The sequence below is a fragment of the Lissotriton helveticus genome, chromosome 7 (assembly GCF_964261635.1).
Source record: "Lissotriton helveticus chromosome 7, aLisHel1.1, whole genome shotgun sequence".
NCBI lineage: Eukaryota > Metazoa > Chordata > Amphibia > Caudata > Salamandridae > Lissotriton > Lissotriton helveticus.
Genome location: NC_136068.1, coordinates 1,555,910,831 through 1,555,927,251, shown reverse-complemented (window position 1 = coordinate 1,555,927,251; position 16,421 = coordinate 1,555,910,831). Strand labels below are relative to the sequence as shown.

The following is a 16,421-nucleotide window of genomic DNA, read 5'->3' as shown; positions in this document are numbered from 1 at the left end:
TCACGGTAGGTAGGTAACTTCTGAGTAACGACAACTGTTTTACAAAATGAAAAAACACTAAAATGAATAACTAAAATTAATAAAGCATATGGTAATGAAGAAGCAAAAGGGAAAATGTGAAAATGTTTCTATATTTGATTATGAATTACCTAAATAGTTCAATATTTGAGCATTTGCTTAGTGTATTCTTGATTTTGCATTTTTGTGTACTGTTTTGAGGTTCAAATGATAGAAATAGCGTAGGCTCCTGGCCCCCCCCGCTTCTAATAATAATTAAGTGAGGGTCCCCGGATTCCAGTTATGATTCATTAGTGGTCCACAGAAGTTAAAGGATTAAGAACCACTACTATATACCATAAATAAATGTACATAAGCAGGGGTGAGCTGGGCAGCTGCACGGTCACATGGGCGCAGAGGGGGTACACTGAGGTTTAACACCACCTGTGACAGACTGTTTATTCTGAAGATGGCCTTTCTCTTTACCTGCCTCACAGTTTTTTATCCTAATAAACTCCCAACCTCACATCCATCACGCTCAGTAAGGAGGACAAAGTAATTTTTTTTTGTATTAAAGGGGGTGGTCATTCAGGCATGCAATGTCACCATTAGATCAAAAGTTTCACTAATTCGGATCAATTATGTCACTAATCCGGGCCAGCAATGTATCTCACTAGGACTTGGTGCGGTTCACTCATGGCAAGCAAAGTCACTCATTAGGACGAGCAATGGCACTCTTTTGGTACAGCCATGTTGAGTCTTTTGGGCCAGAAGTCTACCCTTTTGTGGTAGCATTGAGAAGAAGCAGCACCGGGAATAAGGATGGGGCATAACAGCCAGAGCTGCCGACTTTGGAGCTGGGGTACCAGGTTCGAGTCTCAGCTAAACAACCTGTGATTCTGGGCAAATTACTTAATCTCCCCATGCCTACCAAAAATGTATGTGTGCTTGTGCAATGTAACTGCTGCTCATGTAAAGTGCTACAATACCATAGAGGGTTGAGTTCACCTAAAACCTACAGATAGAAAAAAAAACGCCCATTTCAGCCAGTCACTCAATTTAGGTCAGCATCCCATATTTGGATAAAAATAAATCTTCGTAAATTGCATAAGCGGCGCCACTAATGCGGACGTCTAGTTTCACTCTTTTGAGCCGTTAATGTAATTTATTTTTACCAGCGAAGTCGCTCTTTCGGTGTCACCCACTGGAGCCAGTGACGTAACTCGCTGAATAGCGATGACGTAATGTAGGCCGCTGATATCAGATTCCTATGGATAGATGTCACTCATTAAATACAGGATGCCCTTTATTTTGATAATAGCTAATCAGCTGCACAGTGATGTCACTCATAAGGACGTCGGCGCCACTCATGTCGAACAGTGATGTCACCAGGCCCTTGGACCAGATATGTCATGTTACTGATATGGATAATACACGTCACTAATGTGGACCAGTGGTGCGCACTCATTTGGACTGGTTGCACGAGGCAATTCAGTCCTTTGCAAGAGGCGTGTCGCTCACTCGCACATTTCGCCATACATACCTAAGTGGGTTAATGTTCCTGCTGCATAAATCAGCATGCGGAAGGAAAGCACGCAGCGGAGACCTCGACATTGAGGAAGCAAAGATTCTTTGCTTCCTCAATGTCGAGGTCTCCGCTAAGATCACACATGGCGTGGCGTCCAAGGTGACAAGGAAGCGTGGAGTCAAAAAACCAAAGCCTCAGGCCGCTCCTGCCGACGGATGGCAGACGCGGCGCGTGGGCTCCCTTTCACTCGTTTGCAGGGCGACCCTTGGCCGAGACATTACATGCCGTCGAGCGCTGAAACGAGCCCACGCAGCTGGGGGTGTCCGTGGAGGAGAACATGCTTTTCATTTTGGTAATTGCTTATTCGTTAGTGCATGTGCGCTTTTCAGTCACGCTATCTCCTTATTCTGTGCGTGTTTAATTAAGGCTCATTTTACCACCCAAAACGGCGGTGGGGGGTCTCATGACCCTGCTTGCACCAGGGTCCCTGGCACCACTTTCATGCCAGTGCACGTCTACATTATGTGGCAGGCGAGGCCCTGGGCGGGGTTGTGTGTGTGCCACCAGGGCGCTGCCTTCTAGGTTCACTCTCGCAATGTGTGATATCTTCTGCTGCCTTCGCTTCCCTTTCTGCCACTTTTAGAGCGTTCAGGAACGGGCTGCCTTCATTATATGCAGTAGACCTTGTACTCTCTACCATTCCTATGTGACTCTTAGAGTATATCCGTTCGTATCCCTTCCCTATGTATATAGAGATAACTCTAATCACTAGTATGTGCAGTAGACCTATGTACTCTCTACCACTCCTATGTGACTCTTAGAGTATATCCATCCGTATCCCTTCCCTATGTATATAGAGATAACTCTAATCACTAGTATATGCAGTAGACCTATGTACTCTCTACCACTCCTATGTGACTCTTAGAGTATATCCATCCGTATCCCTTCCCTATGTATATAGAGATAACTCTAATCACTAGTATATGCAGTAGACCTATGTACTCTCTACCATTCCTATGTGACTTTTAGAGTATATCCAACCGTAGCCCTTCCCTATAATCACCAGTCTCTTCTTTGTGTGACTTTACATCTTGTACATTTGCAATTTTTTCTGTTTGTATCTTTTATGTAACTCATGTAATCCTTAGTCCTTGTGTTTTGCAACTGGTTCTTATGTAAAGCGCTCTGACACCTTCGGGTAAAGATTGCGCTATATACAATCGCATTAAATAAAAAAATTAACAAGCATTGTCAACGCCAGTAGGTCTGACTTGAAAGGAATGTCGTATGATGATGTGTTTGGTGCATTACAAGCAGAAAACATATGAATTGATATGTGTTTGTGTGGAAGCAAAGAACTGCAGAATAATATTAGTGGGGGTTAAAAGGTCAGATAGATGATGGTTGCACTGCCACGCCACACCTAAAAATCCGTGCAGGTTACTGACTGCCCTCCTTCCATCTGTGCTGCTGCCAGATAAAACAGCATACATGATCTACTTATCTACAACTCCTTAAAGAGTGATTTTTGAAGCACTTACGATTTCTCACCGTGTGCTCCATGACCCGGGTCCTAAATCCTTGAATTTGAGGATTCGTAAATGCTGCCCTGAGACTCTTGCGCTCCTTCAACGATTGGCACCTGTCTGTCAGGCTCTTTGAGAAAAAGAGACGAGGGATCTCTTCTTTCTCCATTCTGGTAACTGCTCTCTGGAACAGCTCCCGGTCCAGTTAAGAAACATTAAGAATGAGACTGCCTTCAGGATATTGTTAAAAAAACACATATTTAGCGACTAATGCTCTCTGTGCCTGACACCGTGTTTAGTGCCAGGACACCCTTGAGTAGTTGAGCGCTTTGAAAGTGCCCTCATTCATTCATTCATAATGATACCCGTGTTTTTTTTTGTTTCAGTGACTAAATCACTTGTTCAGCAAGTCATCCCATGGTGCTGTTTGGGAGAGGAGGTGAGTGTTCGTTCGAGAACAGCTGTGTTTTAATGTTTTTTAGTGAATTGGTGGGTCGTGGTCGACAATGAGCTTTTATGCACTTTGGTGGACCCGTAGTAAAATTCCCTGGACAGGAAAGCATTTGTCTCCCTGTGAGCTGCAGTGTATGGTGGGAGATCCAGAGATGATTTTAGCTGTTAGGTAGTGGTGCTGTATGTTGCTATTGGGGTATTTTGAGGCCTTCTGTATTCATTTGATGCATGTCTGTACTACGGGTGAAGATCATTGATCACAGACGTTGTAACCACACTGGGGCTCATCAGGGAAGTGGATCGTCAGTCATCTATTCTAGCACACCCATTGCACTTATGGCGCCTCAATAAAAAAAAAAAAGCTCTCTTAAAGTATTGGTGTTGGTTGCCAGTCTTTTTGCTTTGTAAATGCTTGTTTTGTTTACTCATGGTTTTTGTAGATCTTCATTTTTGAGGAGCTCCCAGGGCCTCACCAATATATTAAATACATATTGTCTGATGCAAAAATACATTTCGGCCCCACCTAGCTGATTTTGCCATATCAGTCCCTGATACTTTGTGGGTATGTGCTGTTTGTGAAAGGCAGAATGTGAAACTCACAGAGAAGTTAGCCAATGGCCCAAGCCCCATTGCGCCATGCTGTAGTGGGCCGAAGAAAACTATGAATGACACAACAGTAGAACAATAAATGAAGAGGGCTGGTGAAAGCCCATATGAGTATCTTGTATGTACAATTTTAGTTGAGGAATATCTTTCAAGTCCCATTTAAACCAGTTGTAACAGGTCATCCACAATCTTGGTGGAACTTCCTTAGAAGGAGTTGATAAGTGTGATTTTCTTCACAATAATTTTTAGAAAGGCATCACCCAGCCTGAAAAGCGTCATCATGTTTGGTAAAGTGTGTATGATTCTTAATAGCATATCGCCACATGAGCAAATGTGTAATATACAATTTGATTGTCTACATTATATACACATTGGTTCTGAATGGTTGTGACAAGCTTTGTGCCACTAAGGGATTGACATAAAAAGTAGTATGAGTGTTAACATCAGAGGTTTCAAAAGGGCTATAGAAATTTTGTGCAGTTAGTTTCCACTCACAAATTAGTGACTTTTTTGGGTGTTAAAATGTTCCACAGTTATCTGGGTACCAAGCTTGTAGTTACTCAAATGCAGATAGGCATGCAAAATACTATTCCATCACAAAAAGGTCTTAGTTGAATTTGTGGCCACTTTTTGTGAATGGAATAACAGTATGTGAGATCCCTAGTATAAATCATGCAAATGCATGAATTCAAGGCGATATGCACACACAATGCAATGCGTGCATTATACACACAATTCATTCTTGAATACTAACAAAGTCATATATTAATACAGGTGTTAGAATATTCATGGAATAGCTTATACATGAAATTCTGCATCTTTTGATGCTTTGATACGAAATGGGGACGTTTGCAAAGAGTTTCCTGAGCAACTTTGCGCTACCAGTAGTTGGGTGATATTTGTGGCATTTACCACTGATGTCCTTCGTCATGGGTACTTTTGACAAAAGTTGCCCTTCCAGACTACTCCTTTTGTACATTTGGCTATTCAAACGTAATTAACCCCTCCACTGCGCCGCCGATTTTGCGGAAGTGCGGCAATTCCGCAAAACGGGCGGGGCCGCGTCGGCCATTGGCCGACGGCAGCACCAGCGAGGTAGCGTTGCCGTCGGCCAATGGCCGACGGCAGCATGGAAGGGGTTAAGTCAAGCAGGGAGGTTTTATTCCAGGCCGGCGCTAGTAGGTTTTGATATCAGCGCAGTATAATGCAATAACTACTTACAATAAACGTAATGTCCAGTCAGGGCTATATCATTTAAAAAGAACATGCCTTTTACTGCCACAGTAAACGCAAAGCAATTAAAAGAACGAACCGCGGAACGAAATAAAGAAAGTCCCAGCCCCTATTGGAAAAGAGATATGACCGCAAACATATTTGAATTGCTTAAGCTACAATGCAGAATAATCATGGTTGTCATTTAGCGATCGCCAAGGGTTGCAGTTGCGACCCCTGGCTTGAGTGCTGCTGCCCCTAGCACTGTCCTTGTGACTCCTTGCATCAGAGAGTCTCAAAGGCAGTGCTATGGTGAGAAATTGTAGCTTTTTATTTTCCACTGAGTCTGGGGCAGATGCCTCTTTTGGAAAGCAATTGGGCTTGATGGAAACTATAAACAGTTTCAAATGCAAAAGTTAAACTTTTACCATTTGAACAGACCTGCAGAGGTGATTCCTGGAAACAAGCTAGCAGGCCTCCCTGAGCCCAACAACCATCAAGCATAAGGCTGCGAACTACTCTGCAGGGTCAAGCAAGCAGTATTCTTGTAAAGCACAACTACTCACCTGTTAGGGTCTCAAGGCACTGAGTGGGGGGGGGGGGGGGAGAGAGTTCTGCAGTTCAGTCCAAGAGTCGGGTCTTGACGTCCTCCTTGAATAGAGGCATAGACTGTGATTGCCTGAGATGTAGAGGCAGGGAGTTACAGGCACACGTTATTGGTGCCACACAGCACACAAAAATGATCAGTTCTGTAATCCATGTGTGTGCATTGCTTTTTTATAAATGGAAAGATGGCATGTCTAGGCCCTTCTGCTGCTTCTGCATAATATTTGAAGAGGAGATGCACAAGGCCCAATTCCAGAGACATAGCTGAATTTGTTGATGGTCGCAAGTGCACACTCAATAACCCGCCTCCATTGAACTCAGGATCATACTACCCATACTCTTGTTTAATGTACTTCTGCCACTGGTACTGCATTTTATGATAGCTTTCTTGGTTAAGGCTCCTTGGAGAGAGATCTACGTATATATCCAGAGAATTTGATTGTTTAGTACTGATAGGACAACTGAGGTGGTTAATGCATTTACTTGAGAGGTCTCTTAGCAATTTATTTTTTTGTTAAATAATTTTTATTAAGGAAATAACCACAGAAAAAAATGCTGGCAACAGTCAATATTTCTAAGCATTACAATAAAGCAATAGCATATAGGATATTCAATAAGAAACATATTAGAAGCAAAAAGACAAGAATGAACGAAATGCATAAACGTGCACAAGATAATCGCAGGTAAACAAGTTATAAGTGGAAAAGGAGGATTAGGAAAAAGAGCAATTCTGAGGAGCAATTAGTGTATAACAGAACTATCAGAAACCTTTTATGAGAGGAGGGGAGAGAGAAAGGAAAAAAGAATGGGAAAGAAAGAATAAAAAAAGAGAAGAAAGAAAGAGAAGAGGAGAAGGAAAGGAAAAGAGAAGGAGAGAGGCAATTATGTAGAAGGCAAGTTCGAGGATAAATAAGTAGTAAATGGCAACCATAATAAATCAGATTTGATCTTTAAGTGTGTTGAAAAGGAAGACATAAGGCAATTCTGTGTTTGTTACAAATGAGATTCCACCAATGCAAAACAGACTCTTTAGAATTATCTTTCCAATGAGTTAATATAACTTTAAAGGCGACAGCAAGAAACAAGTCAAATAGAATAGATTTAGGAGAGACTTGGTCAAAATCAGGAGATAAGGTACCCAAAAATATATTAGGAATATTAAAAGGAATAGTATTAGAAACAAGCACTGGTGTTGCCAATAGGTCTCGCAGTAGGAAAGTTGGAGCTATTACAATTGCAAATAACAATGCCTTTTATTTTTGTTTTCATTTTAAAAACATAAAGGGCTTTGTCATTTACAAAACCAATAGCTCCAACTTTCCTACTGCGAGACCTATTGGCAAAGAGTGCAACCGAGGTTACTGAATGTTATTCACAATTTGAGTTTATAATTGATATGTATGTTTCCTTAATTGTGCAACACTTGTTTATAAAGGGCATCATGCGCAACTACATATATTAGTTCTGTTACATATGTATTTGTTTAGGAGACCCAATTGTCTAATAACAAGGAGTTACTGTTTAAACTTATCAACTATTGCTTTACAGACGTTTAAATTTATCTAAGTAAAACGTGATCAACATTTCTAATCTTGTCTGGTAACCCTACTATGGTAAACAAAAATCCTAATATCGTCCCCATGCCTTACATACACCCGTATCAAGAGTAGCTCGTGCTGTATTATCCCTAATGAAAGTAAACAGCATTTGTAAAGTGAAAGTTAAGAACAGGCTACTAAGAGAGCAATGCTTCTTGCTAAATGAATGTGTCTATGTTAACTCTGGGATTACAAAAGATCACGATAACATGTTTGTCACTTGAAGTATGTGTTGTTGTGGTATACGGTGTCCAAATGTCAAACATGAGGGTTTCTGTTCAAGGCACGGTGAAAGTCTGGCCTTACTATGGGACTGTGCACTTTTTTGCATAGCAAACTTCGTGAGCAACAGAAAGAGCGACCTTTTTGACGTTTTATATTTTGATGTAGCTGTTGTTTCAGAGCGTTGGGAATCAGGGGTCGCATGCATCTCTGGGACCAGTGAGGCCAGCAGGAAATGCACTGAGTTTTGTGTACTTGTTAGTTATGTTTATTGTTTCTGCTCAAGATCGCAAACTGTCGGGAGACTTCCGGCTTTGCCACCCAGGACAGGCGGGATGTACACAAGTGTGAAGAGGTGTCAGTGTCACTGGCTGTAACTCAACTATCGACACAAACAAACTTGGTAGTGCGTAACCTAGAAGCCGTGGGAGCTTCGAGTCAACAACCGGATGAGAACACAACACCATCTGTGGCCAGCTCAGTGAGGAGAGCTGCAAACTGCCATACCAGGGACGGTAAATACACACCAGATATCATACCATGGACTGTACCCAATCAGAAGGAGATGCCATATGAGGGTGAATGCAGGCAGAGGATACACAGGAAGGGGGGAGAATCCGGAAGAAAGAGTAGAGAGAAGAGAGACGGGGAATGGGGTAGACGTGGTATGGGGAAGAAAGAGGCTAAAGGAAGGAACGGCATTAGAGTGCATAGAAAAAAAAGTACGGCCGGCCAGCCATGATTAATTAGGGGAGGAGAAGCCGCAGAGCGCACGCTGGGCGAAGCCCTTTGATGTGCTGTGCGGCCGTAAATGCAATTAGGAGGGAGGGAGGCTGATGCGGCAGCCTGTGGTTCGACTGCATGTCTCCTGGTGCACAGATTACTAGCCCTGTTGCATAGTCTGCACGACCACTGAAAGTAAAGAGAGGAAAGGAGAGAGAGAGAGAGAGAAAGAATGAGAGCGAAAGAATGAGAAAGAGAGAAAGAGAGGGAGAGAGAGAGAAAGAGGGAGAGAGAAAGGGAGAGAGAAAAAGAGGGAGAGAGAAAGAGAGAGAGAAAGAAAAAGAGAGAAAGAAAGAGAGCGAGAAAAAGAAAGAGAGAGAGAGAAAGAAGAGAGAGAGAGAAAGAAAGAGAGAAACAAAGAGAGAGAAAGAAAGAGAGAGAAAGAGAGAGAGAGAAAGAGAGAGAAAGAAAGAGAGAGACAGAAAGAAAGAGAGAAACAAAGAGAGAGAAAGAAAGAGAGAGAAAGAGAGAAAGAGAGAGAAAGAGAGAGAAAGAGAGAGAGAAAGAAAGAAAGGAGAAAGAGAAAGAGAGAAAGAAAGAGAGAAAGTGACAGAAAGAAGGAAACAAAGAGAAAGAGAGAAAGAGAAAGAGAAAGAGAAAGAGAGAAAGAGAAAGAGAGAAAGAGAAAGAGAGAAAGAGAAAGAGAAAGAGAGAGACTAGCCCTCTGCAGGTACATAAACAGCCCAGGCCTGCAAAGAGCAGTAACAGACAAATGGCCAGCCATCACCCATGGGTTATTAAGGCAGGCAGCAGCAATCTATCAGGACAACACTAGGGCATACATCTTGTGTCAAGCATGGAAACGATGCATTGCAAGGGCACAGGCTTAAGGTGCTGCAGAGACCTACATGGCTAACGTGTTGAGAAATGGTTGTGCACGAGGTCAAGGCCGATGATAACACGCCAAATCTGCATGCGTCGCAAGCCTCTCCCTTTACAGCGTCCAGTGTCACGTGCTATCGGGGATTCACCAGATTGGTTGAATTATGCGGCCATCTGTGAAAGTACGGCCGGCAGGACAACACTAGGGCATACATCTTGTGTCAAGCATGGAAACGATGCATTGCAAGGGCACAGGCTTAAGGTGCTGCAGAGACCTACATGGCTAACGTGTTGAGAAATGGTTGTGCACGAGGTCAAGGCTGAGGATAACACGCCAAATCTGCATGCGTCGCAAGCCTCTCCCTTTACAGCGTCCAGTGTCACGTGCTATCGGGGATTCACCAGATTGGTTGAATTATGCGGCCATCTGTGAAAGTACGGCCGGCAGGACAACACTAGGGCATACATCTTGTGTCAAGCATGGAAACGATGCATTGCAAGGGCACAGGCTTAAGGTGCTGCAGAGACCTACATGGCTAACGTGTTGAGAAATGGTTGTGCACGAGGTCAAGGCCGATGATAACACACCAAATCTGCATGCGTCGTAAGCCTCTCCCTTTACAGCGTCCAGTGTCACGTGCTATCGGGGATTCACCAGATTGGTTTAATTATGCGGCCATCTGTGAAAGTACGGCTGGCCGGCCGGCCAGCCATGATTAATTAGGGGAGGAGAAGCGTGTTAGGGGAGGAGAAGCCGCAGAGCGCACGCTGGGCGAAGCCCTTTGATGTGCTGTGCGGCCGTGAATGCGCGTGCTTGTTTGGTCACGTGATTCACGTGAACTTAATGAAAACCGCAGCGCAAGAAGCCCTTGGTTTCACGAGCGTTTTGAGGACATGAATTCTCGCTCCGCTCAGTGCGCTTGCGCGCATTGATAGGTCGCGAGACCTAAAAATCAATAAACATTTTGACCAAATATGTCTCCAAAAAGAATGAACATTAGGACAAAGAAAAAGCAAATGTATTAAAGAACCTTCCTCAATAAGGCATGACCAGCAGGAAGATAAGATGGAGTGATTAAATATATGAAGAAGAGAAGGTGTAAGAACAACTAACTCTATTATAGACAAAATATAGTGACGGTGTTATGTTAGCAGCTTTGGAGGTTTTAAATAGTTTTTGCCATAATTTGTCCCATTGAAGAATAGATAAAGTTTGTGATAAATCGTGTTCCCATTCAAGTTCAACCTTAGATTTAGTACAAGGAGAGGGTATAGTAGATAAGAATTTATATAAAAATGAGGCACTAGGTACAACATCAGAAGAGATAGTAGAAATAGGAGTATTAGGTGAGAGGGAAAGCGGAAAAGGTTGAGAGTTGAACTTTTGTAGAGAGGTATGGAGAGAGGCAATTAGAGTAGTATATTGCTGGAGGCATGAGTCGGGTAGGTGATAAATCTCTTGCAATTTATGGAAAGATAAAATCACATCATCTGCAAACAGTTGATAAACATAAAAGATACCCTTTTCTTTCCAATGTTTGTAGTAAAAGGACTTATGTCGAAATTTGATGTGACTATTAAACCATAATGAGGGGGCTGTGAAGGATTGATAATCATCAAAAGGTGTAAAGAAAAGTGTTCGTAATATGTGATGGGAATATTTCAAAATTGGATATTTAGAGATAAAAGTACAATTAGACACAACAATCACATCCTGAAAAGAGAAGTCATTTAACAGTGAATTCTCAACAGAAACCCAAGAAGGTTTAGATACATCTTGATAATCTCCATATAAAGCATAACATTGGCGAATTAAAAATGCATTATGATACAATTTAAAATCAGGAAAATGAACACCACCTTCAGATTTAGGATGGGACAATTTGGAAAGGGCAATACGGGCACGCTTATTGTTCCAAAGAAATTTAGTACATATAGAATTAATCTGAGAAAAATAATCATGAGGAATTTTAAAAGGCAACATTGACAAAATAAATATTATCTGGGGAACAATCATCATTTTAATTGTGTCAAGTCTACCCCACCAAAATAAAAATAGAGGGGACCAAGAGGATAGCAAATTGGTAATTTTAAGTTTAAGGGCAGTAAAATTATGAGACCGTGTGTCACGAATATTGGAAGAAAACCAAATTCCTAGATATTTAATTTTTTGGGGACACCATGTAAAATTAGTAGACTCAAACATAAACTGAGAACAAGAATCATTTAATGGTAAAATCTCTGTTTTAGAGAAATTTAATTTGTATCCGGAAACAAGGGAAAATGAGGACATTTCTTGTAAAAAACGTGGGAGAGAAGTTACAGGGTCAGACATATAGATACGGTAACTGAAATATTCAATAAAACTTTTCTGAAATTAAAAAAATAAATAAAAGACATATAGATAAGAATATCGTCCGCATATGCAGATAGTTTAATATGGTGAGATTTTAACTTAAAACCAGAAATGAGCGGATTGTTTCTAATACGTTGAAGAAAAGGTTCCAGACACAGTAAAAAGAGTAAAGGGGAAACAGTGCATCCTTGGCGTGTGCCCCTTTGTAGGCAAAAATATGGGGAATAGAGACCATTAACAAATACACAAGCTTTCGGATTTGTATATAATAGTTTAACATAAGAAATAAACTTGGAACCAAAACCAAACCAATGTAAAGTATGTAACAAAAACTCCCAATTGATCCGGTCAAAAGCTTTTTCAGCATCTAATAATAGAGCTGCTAAAGGGGAGGTGTATTTTTTGCTGAGGGTAAGAATATTAGAGAACATTCTGGCATTATCAGAGGCCAAACGACCTTTTACAAAACCAGATTGGTCTGGATTAAAAAGAATAGGGATAACATTTTCCAATCTAGTAGCTAAAATTTTTGCAAAAACTTTACAATCATAATTAATTAGGGAAATAGGATGAAAATTCTTACATAGGGAAGAGTCTTTATTTGGTTTGGGAATAACTATAATGAGTGCTTCTAAAAAAGATCCAGAGGCTTTACAATTGGATAGAAAAGAGTTAAAAAGTTCCAATAATTTAGGGGTAAAAATAGAGGAAAAAGTGGAAAATAATTCCACTGAAAAACCATCAGGACCAGGGGCTTTGGACCATTTCAAAGACTTAATGGCATCAGAGATTTCTTGAAGGGAGATATCTTCCTCTAGAGCGGAGAAGATATCAGGAGTGGTAGCCGGTTTTGGAATGTTTTGGAAAAAAGCAGTGAAATCCCCTGTGGTTGGATTAGTCGTTTCTGTATATAAATTATTATAGTATGATTGAAAAGTGCCAACAATATCAGAGTCAGAGGATAGAAGTCGATTGTCTAATTCTGAACGAATAGGGCCAATATTTTTCCATTCATATTTAATTTTTAAATAGTTTGCCAACATCTTCCCAGCTTTATTTTGACCCCCATGGTATTTTGATTTAATTTTAAGAAGGACATTACATGCATCTAAAGTGGCAATTTTATTTAACTCAGATTTAGCTTTAATTAGTTCTTGTAATGCAGAGGGAGATTTAGAGAAAAAGTAAGTATGTTCCAATGTTTTGATTAGACTGAGCATATTTTTATATTCAGCATTCAATAATCTTTTCTTCTTGGCTGAATAGGCAATAGTAAAGGCTCTAAATGATGCCTTAAAAGCATCCCAATTATTGTGGATGGAGGTATCAAGGGAGTTGTTGAGTTCAAAAAACGCTTTAATAAAAGAGGTGGCTTCTGAAATAAAAGAGCGATCAGATAAAAGATCATTATTAAAACGCCAGCGACCTTGTTTGTGAGGAAAAGGGGATGTATCAATACGGGTAGAAACAGGAGCATGGTGAGATATAAAAATAGAACCAATGACGGAGGATTGGAGACAGGTCAATAATGATTTTGAAATTAAAATATAGTCAATACGGGAGCGTGTGTGGTGAACAGGGGAGAAAAAGGTAAATTCAGAGGTATCAGGGTTACATGTCTTCCAAGAGTCAAATAGGGAACGGGAGGAGATGGCAGATTGGAATGATTTATGAGTTTTGTCAGGTTTAAATTTATAATTCGACATTCTATCAGAAAAGGGATCGAGCCAATTATTAAAATCACCGCCAATTATAACATTAGGATTAGAAATAGACATCAACTTCAATTTGATAGAGTGCCAAAATTCAGGATCAGGTTTTACAGGACCATAGACATTAAAAAAAGTAATAAGCATATTATTAATGGTGGCGTCAACTATCACCCAACGACCATTAGTAGCACTGTCGGATGATATAATTTGAGCTTGAATAGATTTATGGAATAACACAGCAACCCCACCATGACGATCAACAGCAGGTGAAAAAACAATTTGATTAACCCAATTGCGCTTAAGTTTTAGAGATTCAACATCATTACAATGGGTTTCCTGCAGAAAAGCAAAATGAGTATTATGTTTAGCTAGATCAGGCAATACCTTTTGATGCTTGATAGGGTGACCTAGGCCACGGACATTCCACGAGACGACATTAACCATGGAGTCGGATTAGGGAACATGAAAGGAAACAGTAACACAAGACAGCATATTCAACAGAAAGAAAACTGTGGAACAAATAAGAAAAACAAGAAAAACACCAATTATGCAATGATGATAAAAGAATAGTGTAAAAAGAAAGCATGTAGAGAACATCAAAATCGCCAAGAAAAGGACGAATATAAAAGAAAGAAAAAGAGAAGGATAGAAAAGGAAAAAGAGATGGATAGAAGAGATAAGTAGACAGATCAAGGAGGAAAATCCAGATCTGAAGAGAACGAGAAAATCGAGTTAAGGGGAGCATGGTGACAACAAAGGACACGGACACCCAGAGGAGAAGAATAGAGGAGAAAAAAGAACCTCAATAAGAACAAAGAGAACTGGCAACTAGAAAGATACTACACAACATAGTAAAAATGGAGAAAAGAGAACAACTCTGAAAAGGAACAGTGGATTATACAGAGAGCCGAACAACAACAGGGTCCTGAAAAAGAAGAGACATTAATCATTAACGTCCATGCCCTGTGATGAAAGTGTATCGATGAAGGTCTTCAGCTTGGTAGGATCATCAAAGGAACATGATGGGCCATCATGTGTGATTTTGCAGATGCAGAGATGAAGAATTCCATACATGATGTTGAGTCGCCTCATTTGAGGATATTCTTCACGGCGAGCATTAGTGGCAGTAGAAACGTCTTGAGAGAAAAAAATATTATGACCTGACCAAGATAGATGACGTTTAAGTCTGGCTGCTCTCAAGACATGCATAAGTTCCGTAAATTCCAAAAAGAGCATGATGATACCACGTGGCTTGTTGGACACGGAATTAAGACGACCTAAGCGGTGAGCCCTTTGAATATCGAGAGGAGATGACGTAGCTTGAAGATCTAGCAATTCCGGGAGAAATTTCTGTAAAAAAGCAACCAAGTCAGTCCCTTCAATATTTTCCAGAAGGCCAAAAAGGCATAGGTTGTTCTTTCGATTACGATATTCGAGATCCTCAGTGTGAAGTTTTAATTTATGAATTTCTAGTTCAAGGAGTGGAATTTTCACAGAGACATCCTGAATATCACTAACTCTTTGTTCCAAATCCAGTACCTTACTCTCCATGACATTCCATCTTTCCTCAATTTGTTGTAGCTTTTCATTGGTAGTAGTCATAAAATGCTGCAGGCCACGCACCTCATCTAGAACGGAGTCCAAAACAGGATTTTGTGAGGATAGGATGGGAGAGGGTGGGTCATTTTTATGCCTCTTTGGTTTGGTACCAGTGGAGGAGGACCTCGCAGAGTGATAGTCATTAGCCATAGTGAATAAGTATCACGTTGGTGAGAGGAGCCCACACTAAATAGTAACTGAAAAAGCTTGAGGACAATGATGAAAGTCCCCTCACAAAGATCGCAGTAAGCACTTGGGGGAGTATGTCAAAACCAGTGGAACAGAAAAAAGTTAGTCAAAAGAAGAAAGACCGTCCAAGAGGCTTTACATACAGTAGAGGTATATGTGTATACTGGTCTGTGTATGTATTAATCCATAAAACCACTGAAATAAGACCAAAAAGTCAGATTTGCAGGAACTCAACCACAGTATATATAATGCAAGTTGAAATATTTAGTATCTGGTCTTTATGGTGGTATAGATGACACCAGTATTGCAGAGATACTAGGTAATTGCCTCAGAATATATTGACTGAAGAGCTTACATCACCAGTGCTGAAGAAAAGAGGTAAAAAATGCCAAGGCAGACATTAAAAAATAATAAGCAGGCATAAAAAAGTGGAGAAAATAAAAGGGGACATCGTTAATGGCACAGACTGCAAGTGCAGCGGCAAAGTAAACAAACTCACGAGCACCGCGTTAGGAAATGGCGGCCGCTCGCGTCTTCCTGAGGAAAAAATGCCACGGTAAAAAAGACACCCAGCAGACGTCGTTGGCGCCGAGGATAGCAGCCTGGTCGACTCACCCCTCCTTTACATGGCGGCAGGTAGCGGTGGAAGACCAAGTGTGGGCGGCAGAGGTCCGAAAGGCAGCTTCGAGTTCCATGACTCGACGGAGCTCACACGGGGTCCGCCATGTTGCTTCGGCGGCCAAGCCACACCCCCCTCTTAGCAATTTCTAACCACAGATTTAACTCATAATATAGCTCATATGGTTAAAATGACAGCTAAAAAGCACAGCATATAATGTGTAGATCACAGATTTATATTTTATGCAAGATAGCTCAGTGAGCGTGCGGAGCCTTCGGCTCACCAAACAAACGGTGCCCTATGCCCCGAACCTGCCTCTGCTGGGGACGCCCCTGGGTGCAGGCACGCTGTCCTCGGCCGAACTACGCAGCTGGACTGCGGTGGACTTGGACGACCTGGGCGGCCTGTACAGCGACGGGGAGCTGTTGCCCTTCGAGACCTTGGCCACGGACACAGAGCTGCCGGTGGGGCAATTTCTGACACACGCCAGACTCCTACGTGAGTTGACAAAGGCGTGGGGTGACCTCAGTCACGAGCCGTCCACACACCTACTCATCCAATACCTGCACGTGATGGGAGATGGTTCACACCTT

General features: G+C 41.5%; 1 protein-coding gene across 1 annotated transcript in view; it reads left to right on the top strand.

Annotated features, from left to right (window-relative positions):
• The first annotated feature begins 1,789 nt into the window (after positions 1-1,789).
• TMEM150B (transmembrane protein 150B) overlaps positions 1,790-16,421 on the top strand; it is a 135,706-nt gene continuing 121,074 nt past the window's right edge. The window contains exons 1-2 of the mRNA XM_078655047.1: positions 1,790-1,877; positions 3,438-3,490. Coding sequence (XP_078511173.1) covers positions 3,469-3,490 — 22 coding nt within the window. The 5' untranslated portion in view covers positions 1,790-1,877; positions 3,438-3,468. The remainder of the gene's footprint in view (positions 1,878-3,437; positions 3,491-16,421) is intronic.